The sequence below is a fragment of the Callorhinus ursinus genome, unplaced genomic scaffold (genome assembly GCF_003265705.2).
Source record: "Callorhinus ursinus isolate GAN/ISIS: 27379988/994484 unplaced genomic scaffold, GSC_fseal_2.0 scaffold24, whole genome shotgun sequence".
Lineage (NCBI taxonomy): Eukaryota > Metazoa > Chordata > Mammalia > Carnivora > Otariidae > Callorhinus > Callorhinus ursinus.
This window is the reverse complement of record NW_027397086.1, coordinates 1,889,857-1,905,860: the sequence shown is the minus strand read 5'-3', so window position 1 is coordinate 1,905,860 and position 16,004 is coordinate 1,889,857. Positions and strand designations below refer to the sequence as shown.

General features: G+C 43.6%; 1 protein-coding gene and 1 long non-coding RNA gene across 4 annotated transcripts in view; one reads left to right on the top strand and one right to left on the bottom strand.

Annotated features, from left to right (window-relative positions):
- LOC141374943 (uncharacterized) overlaps positions 1–13,343 on the bottom strand; it is a 40,469-nt gene extending 27,126 nt beyond the window's left edge. Inside the window, exons 1-3 of one of the 2 annotated variants that reach the window (XR_012382159.1) lie at positions 12,840–13,343; positions 9,900–9,975; positions 3,896–4,164 (exon numbers count right to left, since the gene is read on the bottom strand). This is a non-coding gene — a long non-coding RNA (uncharacterized lncRNA). Of the gene's footprint in view, positions 1–3,895; positions 4,165–9,899; positions 9,976–12,839 lie in introns of those variants that run through there. The other variant, XR_012382158.1, reaches the window with a different exon arrangement.
- The window catches only part of ABL1 (ABL proto-oncogene 1, non-receptor tyrosine kinase), a 142,671-nt gene that overhangs the window by 83,124 nt on the left and 43,543 nt on the right, over positions 1–16,004 (top strand). Inside the window, exon 1 of one of the 2 annotated variants that reach the window (XM_025888212.2) lies at positions 13,494–13,728. The exons of the other annotated variant lie outside the window; for it this stretch is intronic. Coding sequence (XP_025743997.1) covers positions 13,650–13,728 — 79 coding nt within the window. The 5' untranslated portion in view covers positions 13,494–13,649. Of the gene's footprint in view, positions 1–13,493; positions 13,729–16,004 lie in introns of those variants that run through there. 2 annotated transcript variants of the gene reach the window in all.

Genomic DNA, 16,004 nt, shown 5'->3' with positions numbered 1-16,004 from the left:
CTTTGTCCTTGCTGTCCTCTATGCTAGGAAAGTGCTTTCCCCATAGTTTACTCTCCCTCTTTTGGGTCTTTGCTCAATTTTTATCTTCAGCAGTGTTTTTTTCTGATCACTTTATTTAACATTACAATCCAGTCCCCACTCCCTGACCTCAGCATCCCTGTCCCTCTCACATGCTTTTTCTCCCTAGCAGTTTTACCTTCTTACATATTTTGTAATTTACTAATTTATTTTGCTGTCTCTCTCCCCCTACTAGAATGTGAACTGTTGGAAGGAGGGATTTTTTTTCCCCCTGTATTCTACCTGTTGTAACCCTAGAGCTAAGAATAGTACCTAGCTCTTAGTAGATACTCAATAAACATTTGCAGAATGTTTAATGTTCATCTCTTAATGATGCTCCCTTTGCTTTGCTTTGCTTTGAAAGAAAACTTCCCCTCTGAAGCCATGTATTCTCAGATTGTCCCATTGTTTAGTGACCAGGAATTTTTTAAAAACCTATGGGGACTTATGAGAGGTGTTCTTCTTCATTGTAAGGAAGGAAGGGGTAATTGTGAAAGCAGCATTAGGAAGGAGAACTGGCAGAGGTGTTCCCAGACAGATTAGTTTTAGAAAAGATTATGTATGAAATTGAAGATCTGAAATTTGATCCCTTTTAAAAAATACTTTCATACTTCTTGGAAAGCTTCATGTACCCCCAACCAGACACAAATGTACCCCATTTCTAAGGCTAAGATTATAGTTTATTTAACTTAGTGATAGACACTTTACTATTTAAACAGTGCTTCAGTGAATATGTGTGTGCATGTGTGTGTACTCATATTCAGTTGTGTATGTATGTGTAGGTAAGTCTGTAGAGTTAAATCCCCCAAAATAGAATTGCTGGATCAAAGGGTAAATATATTTGCAATTTTGATAGATACCGAATATTGTCAAATTGCCTCTCGGGGGCTTTTTGAGAACTGGGAATCAGATATGCAAACTCTGCCAGAGTTAAGAGCTAGCATTCCCTTCATGATGTGCAACTATAGGACAAAGTTAAGGACAGTTTTGTCTCCTACATAGTGGAAAGCTGAGGAATTAAGTGGTACCTTCAGTCCTTGGGAGACCATGTATAAGACTGTTAAGCCCCACACTCCTCGTCTTTACACAACTCACTGGCAGGAAGTTCAACACCCAGGTCTCTGGACGCTTTTTTTTTTTTTGGAAATGTTGAGCTAGGAATTGATCCCAGCCAGCCAGGGTAGATCATCCATATTCTTGATGTGATTTGCCCAAGACCTGCCCCTCAATCCCCCTGGGGCCCAAAGGCTCCTAAATCCATTTGTGAAGATTGATTGGTTTTGGGGAAAGATTTCCTAAGGGGAAGCCAGTGTTTGGGTACAATGCTGGCATTTGTAAGGTAGCAGACTGCTCTTTCTAGTCAAGAAAATTTCGGTCATTTTTTTAAAGCCCTCAACAAGAAGAAGTAAAAATTTACCTTGGACCTTGAATCAGGTCACAAACTGAGAGCCTTCAAAGACCATAATAGCTATGTGGTTCAGCCTCCATCTTGCAGGTGAGTGAGGCTCAGAGTGGGGCAAGCGCCTCCCCGGGCCTCATATAACCCCCTGGGACCCAGGGCCCTGCTCCCCTGCACGGCTTCTCCCCATTACCTACAGCTGCCTCTCCTCCATGGCCACCAGCGCTCTCCCGTCCAGGTGCAGGGAGGTTTGTGTTAGAGAAACACAACCTCTTTGTGCATGGATTTCCACCACCTTGAAGTGACGGTGCATAAAGGTACTTATTATTGCTGTTTGCACTTTGGATCCGTGTCTCACTTTGGGTCCTGTAAGGCAGAAGGAATAGACAGGCAAAGCAACAAATGATGGAGATGGTGGTGCTCTTTGAGGACCATGTGTCCAGCACCATGGTCTTTTTAGGTTCATAGCATGGAACCCAGCAGCCAGACCTGTTGCATTTCTAATCCTTTGTCTCATCCTTTATATGACATCTAATTAGGGAAAAGGGTCAAAATCATAGAACCCATCCTTTCTTTTTTCCCTTTTTTGTTAACAGTCTTTTTTGAGGTATAATTTATATGCCATAAAATTTACCATTTTAGCATACAATTCAGTGATTTCCAGTACATTTACGGTGTGCAACCATTACTGCAATCCAGTTCTAGAACATTTCCATCATGCCGAAAAGATTCCTCGTGCCCCTTTTTAGTTGATCCCACCGCCCACCCGGCAACCACTAATCTGCTCTCTGTCTTCTATAGATTTGCCTTGTCTGCACACGTCCTGTAAATGGGATCATAAGATATATGGGCTTTTGTGACGGGCTTTTTCCACTTCCCAGCACGTTTTTGAGGTTCATCTATGTTGCGGCACATAACAGCACGTCATTCCTTTTTATTGTTGAGTATTCTTCCATTATTTGGACATACATTTTGTTTATCCATCCACCAACTGAGGGACGTTTGGATGGTTTCCAGTTCTCGGCCATGACGACTAATGCTGCTGTGAACACTCACGGGCAAGTTTTTGTGTGGATATGTGTTTTCATTTCTCTGGGGTAGATTCCTAGGAGTAGAATTGCTGGGTCTTATAAAGTAAGTTTGTGTTGAACTTTTTAAGAAACTGCCAAGCTGTTTTCTAGAGCGGCCCTACGGTTCTACATTCCCACCCACAGTGTACGAGGGCTCCAGTTTCTCCACATCCTCACCAACACTTGGTTTTGTCTGTTTGATTCTAGTATATCTCTTTGTGGTTTTAGTTTCCATTTCTTGAATGACCAATGATACTGAGCATCTTTTCATGTGCTTATTAGCCATTTGTATTCTTTGTTGACATCAATTAAAAATCTTTTACCTATTTTTTAATTGGTTTGTGTACTGTCTTATTATTGAGTGATGATTAAGAGTTCTCTGTATTCTGGATACAAGGTCTTTATCAGATATATGATAGAATGTAGGAATTTTTTCATCTTCCTTCCACCAGGACCAGAAATTGTGTAAGGCAGGGGACCGCTAACTGTAATAATAATTAACATGTGATATTTGAGTGCTCATTATGAGCTGGACACTGGGCTGCGTGTTTTATACTGCTTGTTTAAGTAAGATACTTTCTCATTTTCTGAAGGTTATGAGATGGTTTCAAATGCTTGCTTTCCAGTTAAGTTTTTGATAGATAAAGAAAATAAATAGTTGATTTAGAAAATTCTTGATTTCTATGAGTTAGAATTGGTATTTTAATCTTATTACCATAAAGATTATGTGGCTGTTATAACAGATGCAGAATACCAGCAGCTTTAAACAAGCTAGGTGTTTACTTCCCTCCTCTATAACAGGCTGACATTAGCAGTCCTGGTTGTATAGGGGGACTCCACAGGGTCAGATACCTCCATCTTATTACTCTTTAAAATGTGGATTCTACCTCAATTCCAAATGGCCATTCCACCTGTCCTGTCCTTGTCCAGGGAGTGGGAAGTAGAAAGGAGAGGGGGGCTGCCCATTCCTTTTAAGAAAGAGGCCCAGAAGTTGCATGTATCATTTCTGCTCACATACCTTTGGTTAAAACTTAGTGACATGGTAATGCTGAGGTACAAGAGAGACTGGGAAATGCAGTCTTTACTGTGGGGCCATGTGCCTACCTACAATTAAGGTTAAGGTCTAAAACTTAGGGGTTGAGGGTCAGAAAGGAGAACAGATGTTAGGGACCATCGTTGGCTTGGGAGTTCCTGTAACTAGCCCGTGTGGGATTCCCATTAATTTTTCCTCAGAGAAAGTCTAGTTGCTATGTAGTTATTGGCCTAAACCTTATCAAGGAGTTAACTTTCACTATTGTTTTAGAATTGCATCAGAATGCTCTTCCTGCTGAAATAGCCATAAATATGAATTATTATTGCTTAGGAAACGTGAAAATTAACTTAGCAGTTAAATCCAACTTTGGAGTTGCTTTACTGAATATAGAGCTTATGCACCAGCTGGTCGATAGGGTGGCAGACAGGCAGACAGCTTCTGGAAGTCGACTTTGGAAGCAGAACTCTTTGTCATTTTCTTTTCAAGTGACTCTTTCCTCCTGACATCACCACAGTGCCACTTAACGAGCAGTTTCTCCAGTGTTATCTGTTGCCATTCTTCTCTGGTTAATTATGTAGCTTTGGATTACTATGCCATATCTGGCGCTTTAGGAGGAAAAAGTACCATTTCATTTAGAGATGCCATTGCTTCTCTAAGGACAGCAGTCATTTCTAACAAGTGTAGGGAGAAATCTTCTGGACCCACTTGTCCTTTGTGTGCATTTAAAAACCTTGACGACAAAACAAATTGCTTCTGAATGTTTTAAAGAAACAAACATAAAACTCCTTTAGTGTTTCATTTCTAGGTTTTTAGTCCTAACAATTACTGAGAAATTTGCCTTCCCCAGGCGCAGCTCCAGGCTGCTGAGAGAATCTTAATGCTGAGGGAGCTCATACTTGCATAGCCCATTTCAGCTGCCCCAGAGATAACCTGGATAAACACTGGCCCCTCTGCGAACCTCCTGATCCCTGCTGGGCCTTGCACTGTGGGGAGGTTCAGAGGACGTGTTTTCCTTCCCTACTGACCCTTCTCTCTACACTCCCTCCAGCTGCCTGCCTCCCCCACCCCCAAGTAACGTGATCTCCCAAGCCTGCTCACTGCTGGCCAGATTCTTTCAGTCTTAGAGAAAGAGAGGGAAAATTAACCACTGGTTTCCCAGGTCAAAGTGAACAAAACTATAAAAGCCAAAGCAGCTTTGAAAATAAGTCTTACTTGTAAATAACCAGTGCTCAGGCTCTTCCTTTATCAGTGTTTCTGCAGAAGTGTGCTTAAGTTTACCTTACTCTATAGATTAGTCTGAAGCGTTTTGATTTTTGCAACATTGCTATTTTTGATTTGTTTTGTAGATGTTGTAATCTTTATTCAGTATTCAGATTAAAGGCAAACAAGAGTTTTAGGGATTTGAAATAAAATTCTTGGCATTCATTTCAAAAGTTAACCAAAGTAAAGGGACAGAGACAATTCACGAAAATGTTTAAACCTCTTTGAGTTGAATTCAGGCACTTAGTGTTTAATACGAATTATCCCAAACTATTTTTTGTTTAATAATATATCTGTTTCTAACTTAACTTGTAAGTGGATTTGACTGGGTTTAGGAATTCAGGATCTGGTTGTTTCTTCACCACCAGCAATATTATGATTTGAGACCTATGCAGCCTGGTGTCCTAAAATTGGTCTGTGAGCTCTTGATTATAGATACCTACCTAGTGGGTGTGATAGAATAGGAAAAAATCTAACAAGGGAGTTTGGAGATCTGGGTTCTTTTCCTGGCTCTGCCATACCTTGCTGTGAGACCTCGTGCAAGTTATTTAATCTGTCTGCACCTCAGTTGTCTCATCTATAAAATGGGTGAAATAGATTCTGATGAAAAATGATTAAAGATGGAAGACCTGTTTTTATCTCCGTTTGCTCCCCAAGCTCTACTGAAATGATAGTAAGAAGATTTTTTTCAAAGTGAAAATTCATAAGGGCAAAAGAATCAAAAAGGATAAGTAGATAAGAAAGGTGAACACATTTTTGAAAATGGAAGGCAGTCAGAAAGAAAGTGAAGTCTAACCTCTTCTGAGAGAGACATTAGAAGTGAGCCAGTGTGCTTTTAAGATCCTGAGGAAAAAAATCAACGTTAGAGGCATTAGTACTACAGAAAGCAGGGAGTGGTGAGGCCTGTAACTGAAATCAAGGGATCAATTGAAAGTCAGTAAAAGGAGTGTTTAGATTCTTCTTCATTCACACTGCTCCCCAGCTCTGTACAGCGGATGACCACCTCTCCTTCCCACCTATTTGAGACTAGAAGTATTTTATTGACAAATTGCCCTGTAGAGGCTCTGGACTCGGGCATTACTTTCACCATGGATACAAATAAGCCAAGGGACTGAAAACAGTGGAGTGAGCAAGAGCAGAATTTTTTTTTAAAAAGATTTTATTTATTTATTTGACAGAGAGTGAGAGAGAGAGAAGGAGCAGTAGGAAGGATCAGAGGGAGAAAGAGAGAAGCAGACTCCCTGCTCAGCAGGGAGCCGATGCGGGACTCAACCTCGCAAAACGAGGTTGGAAGTCAGTAAATAGAACTGAGGGGGCACCTGGGTGGCTCAGTTGGTTGAGCATACCACTCTTGGTTTCAGCTCAGGTCATGATCCCGGAGTCATAGGATCAAACCCTGCGTTGAGCTCCATGCTCAGCACATAGTCTGCTTGTCTCTCTTCCTCTGCTTCTCCCCCACTCGCACGCTCTCTCTCAAATAAATGAATAAAATCTTTTAAAAAATAAAAATAAATAGAACTGAGAATATTTTAAGGGTTTTGGTATTTGGAAAAAATACTACTAGGTGTTTGACAGATCTTTGAAATATTTGGGAGTAATAGTAATAGATCTGTAGAAGATTAACCAAATGAAAGAAATCAATGTAATTAATATCTCTAAGATAAAGGAAACATTCGTAGTATATTATTGATGGAACAGTGAACAATATTTATATAATCACAGTAACGTAAACACTAACTCTTGACTTAACCAAAAATTGTGATTTTGCTGTTTAGGGAGGTTGGGATACTACTATAATAAGTTAATATATAATGTGGAAAGCTGATGAATCCAGAAACAACAATATGAGGACATTAATTAGAAATCTGAAGGAGGCTGCCTGCCTCTGGGGCAGCAGACTGGGGGATGGAGTCAGGGGATTGCTGTGTTTATTACAAAACTTTAGTACTATTTGATTTTAACCTTGTGTATAATAGAAAAATTAAAAGTAATAAAAAATAAAATGGGCATACCAATAATAAATTAGTTTCCTCTTAGAGAAAAATTACTGTTTATAGTTGTATTTGACTTGTTAATTATTAAAATGTAGTAGAGTCTTACTATAATGAGATTTTTTAGAAAGTAGATTTACTCTTAAGTTCAGATTTGGCCTTCAATTGAGAAGTGTGGCTCTGGAAATACCAAGGGAACTAACAAAACAATCAGTGTTACCTGAAAGACAATCCTGTGTGCAGTTAGCTCATCAAGTCCTGGGCCTGAAATAGGCATCCATTAAAGATGTGGGGTGTGGAGTTTGTGATTCACCACAAAGCTGTGGTTGCAATCCCTGGCTTTAGGATGAAAGGTAGGACTCCATGACATTTCAATCGTAGTTGCTACTCCTACTCCATAGCTAGTTTCTTTCCCCTAATAAAATAAATGGCTTCCTTGTCCCTTGGAAAACCTCCAGATTACTTTCACTCCCTCAGACTGTGTTTGCTGGAATCATTTTCACATATCACATTTGTTAATTTTAGCTCTTGACTTAGTCCCAGTAAGACTTAGGAACACAGACCATCATCTGATCTGGTAAGAGGGCTCTTTTGGAAATAACAATAGCTACTGTTTATGGATCCCCTTCCATACGTTGTTTCCAATCTTCATAACCCTGTGAGATAGCTCCTCTCCCCCAGTGTTACAGTTGAGACAGTGGAGGCTCTGGGAGGTGAAGTCACTTGCCCAAGCCACCACAGTGGACGGCAGAGGTGCAATTCAGAGCTAGGCTGCGTGATGTAGCTCATTCAGCCTCCACTGCGTTGCCTCCCCCAGTCCAGAGTCAGCAGGCCTTTGTGACACTCAATCCCCAGGTCGTACAATCTCCCAGAAAACTTACAAGACAAAGAGATGCCTGTGTGTCCTTATACAGTGGCCAAAATGGATGTGACTGATACGGTCTTCTGAGCTGCATTTTCCTTCAGTCGGACACACACTGGACACACAGAGCTAGAGAACCCAGCAGGCTGTCACTGGAAAGTGTTTGTAGAGTCAGAGCAAGTGGGCTTTTAGGCAGGTGCTTATGAAATAGCATGCACATGCCTTAAGATCTTTGCTCTCCACACGCCCCCCCCCCCCCGCAAAGTTATTGGCTGGGCTGGAAACAGTGGAGGGGTCAGTCACATTTGGGATCATTTGGTCCTGGGGGGTCCCCAACCAGGCCCCATGTCAGGCCTCCTGCCTCCTTCCCTTGACCCATGTCAGCCCCCCTTTTTAAATAGGACTGAACTCCAAACTTTAAAAAAAAAAATGTCTTTAGCCTAAAATCTTAAGAGAAGGGTCCTCTTCTGATAACTTGTCTAGAGTTATATATTTCCTAGAGTAAAAAAAAATTGCCTTCAGGAGTGCGCCTGGATGGCTCATTCGGTTAAGCCTTCGGCTCAGGTCATGATCCCAGAATCCTGGGATCAAGCCCGTGTGAGGCTTCCTGCTCAGTGGGGAGCCTGCTTCTCCCTCTCCCTCTGCCCCTCCCCTGCTCATGCTCACTCTCTCTCTCAAATAAATAAAATCTTTAAAAAATATATAAAAATAAACAAAAAATTGCCTTCAAAGGAAAAAATTTTAGAAATACCCATTCCTGTTTGTCCAATTCCTGGTGAAAACAAGAAACAACTCTTCTCTATTCTAAAATGTAGTGGTTTTCAACCTTAAGTGTGCACACAAATCATTCGGGGAACTTCTTAAGATGTAGCCCATTCCATGTATTCTGATTCTGAAGGGCTAGAATGGAGACCAAGAGTCTGCATTTTATTTTATTTATTTAATCATTTATTTATTTTTGGGTAAAGATTTATTTATTTTAGAGAGAGCACGCAGCCATGCATGCATGAGGAAGGGGAGGGACAGAGGGGAAGGGAGAGGGAGAAAATCTCAAGCAGGCTCCAGCCCAGTGGGGAGCCTGCAGTGGGGCTCAATGCCATGACCCTGAGATCATGACTGAGCTGAAACCAAGAGTCAGACACTTAACCAACTAAGCCACCCAGGTACCCGCAAGAGTCTGCCTTTTAAGCAAGTGTCCCAGGTGATTCAAAATAGGTTGTCCATAGGGACACCTATGAGATCAAGCCCCATCTCTGGCTCTGTGGTGGGCATGGAGCCTGCTTGGGATTCTCTCTCCCCCTCTACCCCTTGCCCTGCTTGCGCTCGCTCGCTCTCAAAAAAAAAATAAATAAAAATTTTTAAAAAATGTCCATGGACCATACTTTCAGAAACACAGCTCAAATCACGTACTTTAATTAAGGACCTGAATTCTTTCTTTCTTAATATTCTTACTACATTAAAAAAAAATTTTTTTTAAAGATTTTATTTATTTGACAGAGAGAGGCACAGCGAGAGAGGGGAACACAAGCAGGGGGAGTGGGAGAGGGAGAAGCAGGCCTCCCGCGGAGCAGGGAGCCCGATGCGGGGCTCGATCCCAGGACCCTGGGATCACGACCTGAGCCGAAGGCAGACGCTTAATGACTGAGGCACCCCTAAAATATTTTAAAATAGTTCTAATTCTCTGAATTGTTTTCTTTTAAAACATTTTTTCTAGAGGCTCCTGGGTGACTCAGTCGGTTAAGCAACTATCTTAGCTCGGGTCATGATCTCAGAGTCCTGGGATCGAGCCCCGCATAGGGCTCCCTGCTCCACGGGAAGCCTGCTTCTCCCTCTCCCACTCCCCCTGCTTGTGTTCCCTCTCTCGCTGTCTCTCTTTCTGTCAAATAAAAAAATAAAATCTTTAAAAAAAAAAAACTTCTAACAGTTAATGATTTTTATTTCATCCTCTAGCTTTGCTCATATTTTTTTTAAAGATGTTATTTATTCATGAGAGACAGAGAGAGAGAGAGAAGCAGGCCCCCAAGGATCATGGGGATCATGACCCGAGCCGAAGGCAGATGCTTAACCATCTGAGCCACCCGGGCGCCCTAGCTTTGCTCATATTATCTTTCCACTTAAATTGATAATTATGTGCCATTTTGGAAAGGTCAGGGGCTTTGGACCGTACTACTTCCAGGATGTGCGACCTTGGACAGAACCCTCTCCTGGCCCCTTCAAGTTTCCTTACCTGTGAAATGGAATTGTTGTGACCCTTGTGTCTGGCACATATCAGGCGCAGATTAAACGTCTGTTTCTTTCCCAAACTGAATGGAAGAGAACAAACAAGTTAGTTCACAGTCTTTCATTTCTTTGTTTAAGTTAATGCCTGTGGGTTTAAGGTTGCTTAAGGGGAAGCTTTCTTGGGCCTTTTTTCATTCTAGGAAGAAGATTGAGGCTCTCTTTTATTTGCTTGTAACAATGCTTTTTGTATCTTGCAAATGAGTTTCAAAACTATCAAAAGCTGAAAAAAAAAACTATCAAAAGCTGGATCAGGAAAGAATAGTCCAGTTTGATATGGTAGTGTACAGTTAGGCAAAATTTTCAATATTCGTCGTTGCTAATTCAGAGTGTTTTGCCAGACCTGTTAATGCATGGTTTTATAACTAAAATTTAAAAGATCTGGACACAGTTTATAAGCATTATTCATTTTAAGAGGACTTAAGAGGATAAGATCATTGTAGACTCAAGAAGAGAATATTAGTAATAGTCATTAGCTTTTTAAAATAAACTTACATCCAATATAAAAGTACAGGACATGCAAACAAATATCTGGGCCTATATTATTATTATTTTTTTTAAAGATTTTATTTATTCATGAGAGACAGAGAGAGAGAGAGAGAAGCAGAGGGAGAAGCAGGCTCCCCGCCGAGCAGGGAGCCCGATGCGGGACTCGATCCCAGGACCCCGGGATCATGACCTGAGCTGAAGGCAGACACTTAACCATCTGAGCCATCCAGGTGCCCTGGGCCTATATTAACTGATAGGATATAGCTTTTTTTTTTTTTTAAGATATTATTTATTTATTTGACAGAGAGAGACACAGTGAGAGAGGGAACACAGCAGGGGGAGTGGGAGAAGGAGAAGCAGGCTTCTCGTGGAGCGAGGAGCCCGATGCGGGGCTCGATGCGGGGCTCGATCCCAGAACCTGGGATCACAACCCAAGCCAAAGGCAGACACCTAACGACTGAGCCACCCAGGCGCCCCTGGCTATAGCTTTTTAAATCTGAAGTGCGGTATCAATGACAGACTTTATTATAGTTTGGTCCAAAGCCCTTGAACTTTCCAGAATGGCACCAAAACAGATACTGTATTTTTCAGTTTGTACTAGTGGCACCCTTTGAATTTTATTTTTGGCTTAACACTTAGGAGTTTGAAAGTTTTAAGACAACACTAAACAAGTCAGCAGTCACTACCTGCGGGCTCTCTAGCAGAATGACAGTGCCTTGAGAACCTAGATAGCATCCACAGTTAGTGCACGTCACTTGTGTCTCCAGGTGGTGGGAACTGCGTACTTTGTTCCTGGACTGTGCTTTCTTAGGTGCTCATGAGCCCTGAGCTGGTACCACAGCATGAACCATACATAGGTCCACTCATTTGCAGGACACATTTTGTACATTGATCAGAATTTGGAAGGACAAAATGATGCCCTGGCTGAGAACCCCTGTGATATACACTAGTCACATCCAGTCCGATTGTGAATTTTTATGTGCTATATTTGGCAGACCTACATGAAGATCTTGTTACTTAGCCATTCCAAGATACCCAGATTGTGTGGTTTTTTTTTAAGATTTTATTTATTTATTTGACAGAGAGAGACACAGTGAGAGAGGGAACACAAGCAGGGGGAGTGGGAGAGGGAGAAGCAGGCTTCCCGCCGAGCAGGGAGCCCAATGCGGGGCTCCATCCCAGGACCCTGGGATCATGACCTGAGCCGAAGGCAGACACCTAACGAGTGAAACACCCAGGCGCCCCAAGATACCCAGATTTTGGTTGTTACAGGATAGGCTAGAAAGTATAACAAATGAGTCCAGCTTTGCCTTCTGGGGTTGACCACTCGTAGCCAGGGTCTCTTAACCAGCACTTCCTCTGAAGTATATGATGTTAGCTATGTAACCAAAGATAAAGAAATCCAAGGTTTTAATCTACTTGGAATTTATTGTTGATGGGAGGGGGCTGTGTCATTTACTGGTCAGGAGCCTGATCCTTGGAACTGGACAAAGCAGGGTTGGTTTCCAGCTATGGTGCCTTGGGCAGGGTGCTTGACTTCTCCAACCATCAGGTTTTTACTTGAAGAATTGGGATAATAATTCTCTTTTCCTCACAGGATCATCGTGCAAATGCAGTGTTGTAGTGAATGGAATGGACCATGTTTCTCATAAATGTCTGACACACAGTAAGGTCTCAGTAAATATCCTCTCTCATTATTCATGTGTTCTAAGATGTGAGCTACATTAATTTTTCTGTGTTGCAGTTATCTGACACTCTATTAAATAAATATTGATTAAATAAAATAAATTCCTTATTGTTATTGAAATATATCTGATTTTTATTAAATGATTTGGTATAATTGGGTTCCCTGTTAATTCCCACCGATCTAGACTTCTGGCCTTATGCCAAGTAATACACTATTGTGATTATTGTTATTTTATGTTATAATAACGTATATTATCAGTCCTAACCAGAGTTCTAAAGATTTCAGCTCTATACAGCAATAAAATGGGTTTTAAATAATAGTAACCGTGGCACTTACCAAACAAGGAAAAAAGTTCCCCGTTGAAGAAAATGAGGCACGGGGGGCGCCTGGGTGGCTCAGTCGTTGGGCGTCTGCCTTTGGTCAGGTCATGATCCCAGGGTCCTGGGATCGAGCCCCACATCGAGCCCCACATTGAGCCCCACATCGGGCTCCCTGCTCCGCGGGAAGCCTGCTTCTCCCTTTCCCATTCCCCCTGCTTGTGTTCCCTCTCTCACTGTGTCTCTCTCTGTCAAATTAATAAAAATCTTAAAAAAAAAAAAAAAAGGAAAGAAACGAAAAGAAGACACGGGCCCTACCTCTGTGACATGGGTTCTTGTTGTGGAAGCTGGATTCCCTTTACATATAATCAGAAATTATGTTTGAATTCGAACTTACCTCTCTTCCGTTTCCAGCCACCTCCTAGTATGAATGTATGATTTGACAAATGTCTTGCATACCTGTGAGGTTGTCATGTGGGTTCTGGCTCTCTGATTATTCATTCTTGATACACCCACTGAGTTAGCCTTAATCACTGTAAACTCAGTGAACATAAATGAGACCAGTATTGGTAACTGCAGAGGAATTTGCATTATTCAGCAACATTCTGGGGACCCAGGGTTTGCCAGAGCCCCGCGCACCGGCGTTGTTCGACTTTTAGCGGCGCAGGTTGGGGGCATCTCGCCACTGAGATGCTGGAGGTTCCAAAGGTGGTGCTAAGCAGGCCTGCGCTCCCGGCAGCTGGAGTAGCCGGTGTCTTTCTTGGGACGTTAGGACTTTCCAACGTTGAGAACCACTCGATGCTGCACGTAAAAACAGCCCCTCGTTGACTTAGAAGTTGGCCCCGGGTTGGTTTTCGACCGCGGCAGAGGGCCACGGACGGGCTCGGCCTGGCGATCGCCCGGAAGAGTGGGGCCGGCCGTTCGGCCGGAGCGGCGCCGAGAGGGTTAAGGCGGCGGCGGCGGCGGCGGCGGCGGGGGCGGGCCTCGCGGGCCGGGTTTGGGGCCCTTTGTTAACAGGCGCGTCCGGAGCGGAGACGGAGACGCAGCCGCGGCCATGGGCGCGCGCGCGGGGCGGCGGCGAGGCGGCGTGGCGGTGCCGCCGGGGCGCGGGAGGGCGCGCGGGGCCAGCGGGGCTCGCCGGGCCTGAGCGCGCGGCGCTGCGAGCGGGGGAGAGGGGTGCCGGCCCCGAGGGCGCCGGCACGCAAAAATGTTGGAGATCTGCTTGAAGTTGGTGGGCTGCAAATCCAAGAAGGGGCTCTCCTCGTCCTCCAGCTGTTACCTGGAAGGTAAGCGCCGGCCGGCGCGGAGCGGATCGGGGCGGCAGCGGGGCCGCGGACCGGGCCTTCCCGGGCCGCGCCCGGCCGCGCGCTCTCCCTCCTCTCCCTCCCTGGCCCTCCCTTCCCTTTCCTTTTCTCGCCCTCCCCTCTCTCGCTCTTCCTCTTGTCTTTCCTGCGACCACGCCTGGGCGCTGCGGGCCGAGCGGGAGGGTGCGGGGCTCCGGTCCTCGCGCCCTAACCCCGGGAGAGCCCACGCCGGGATGGCGGTGTCGCCGGGCCCCCAGCCGCGGGGCTCTCCCGGAGAAAGTTTGAGAAAGCGAACTCTACAGGCCCGAACGGCCTTGTGAGCCCACGTTGTGGAATTTCTACCGTTAATTGGGAATTATGTGTCAAAAAGGTCGACCCGTGTTTGTGAAACATGTGATTTTCATTAAGGATCGTGTACAAAGGAACACGGTTCTACCATTTATGGATACAGAATTCAAGCGATCTTTCTACCCCACACCCCACGCTCACAACCCCCAACCCAGTGTTATATGCAGACCACGAAGAGGTCTTAGGAATTCTCCCTTTTCGGGGTTGGGGGAAGCGAAATTACAGATTTTAGGAAGGCATTGTGAATGAGTTCGGAGTACTTGGCGGGGGAGGGGGAGCCTCATGTTAGGTTCGCTCCATAAAGCGCAGAACCAGGAGCATCTTACTTTTGCCTTCTTTCCATTCTACTTTCCTTCTCTCACCCCTGTGTTCTCCTTTCCTGTTGTCTTTCCTTTTCTCTGCCAGTAACAACGGAAAAATGAACTGGGGATGGTGCGTGGTCGTCATTTTGTAGCTTCGAGTGGAGGAAATCGATCTGACTTAGGGACTGGTCATCCCAGACGTAATCCTGCTGGCATTTCTCAGTCGTTTTCACTTAGGACTTAAAATAGGAATAGAAACGTAAATCTCTTTTTAGAACAGGTATGATTTTTGCTATAGTGCCATGAAGTTGTGATGTTTTACTTTTTAAAATGAAGGAAAAATAAAGGAAGGGTTCATAAATGGTCTAATCTCTCTTCCTTACAACTTTTTTTTTTTTTTAACACCCCACAACCCTCACCAGGCACTTTTTTTTTCTTTTTGACTTGAGGGTCTGCCTGAAGTCACATAAGCAGCTTAAACCTTAAGCACCAGTGTGGTAGGTGAAACCTGTTTGCTCTTGCTGCCACAGTATGTATACATCCATCATTCCCCTTCCCTGTTCGGGATTTTGGGCCTTGGAGCAGGCTCACAAAATCTGGCATTTGGAGGGAGGAGATGGTTTATTTGTCCCCAGAAGTTGGCATCTGAAGCAGCCAAAATAATCTTCAGTTAATCCATCGCTTATTTTCCAAGTTGCTCAAAATTCTGAACACATTCTCATTTACATCTGTATCCAGTTAATGTTAGGCATTATCATCTCCATTTTGCAGATGGACGCCTTCGGTGGAGTAGAACAGACTTTTGTAGATGCAGAGTTGGAGGAAAGTTTAGGTCACAGAGCTGTGATACTGTTTTGTTGGTGTAAACTAGAGATTTAGTGTGTACCTGACTGCTTTAATTATTGGGGTTTTGGGGGGTATCTAATCCTAAATGTCTTATTCCATCTTGTCTTGAAATAATGTAGCCTCCTGAGTCTCAAAAAAAAAAAAACCAGCTATGGTACCACAGACTGCCTTGGGTTAAGGCTGCATCTAGGAAGGAATCACTATAGGAATTCTCTCTTCTTACTGAGTTTCCCTTACTTTGCTGGTGTATTTAATTGGAGAAAGTAAATGGAATTATTGTTTTGTAAGTGGAGAGAATTTAACAAACCTCAGTGATCGTTTCTTGAAGACTGGACGTGCTATTAGTCTCTTGGGAAGAACAGTTGCCAACATCTGGATAAGTAATCCAGCCTTTCCATTTTTACTGACGTCCTAAATCAGTCAATCAGCGTTTATTGACACCCACTCAGGGCTTAGGCAGCTCAGGTCACAGAGAGAATTGAATATGGTCAAGTTTTCCATTCTGTCAAAGAGGGTTCAGCCATAAACGCAACTTGAACACACATCTACTTGCTACCTGGGCCTAGCTCTCAAAGAAATAATTAAATGCTTATTGCATGCCAAGCTCTTTTGGCATCCTGTATGATTTAGTGTGCTTGTTTCTCATGATGGCCCTGTGGTTTATTTCCACTTTATAGATGAAGAATCTAAGGCACCAAAAGGTTAGGAAACTTGCCTGAGGTCACAGCTAGCAAGTGGTGGTGTTGGGATTTGAACCCATGC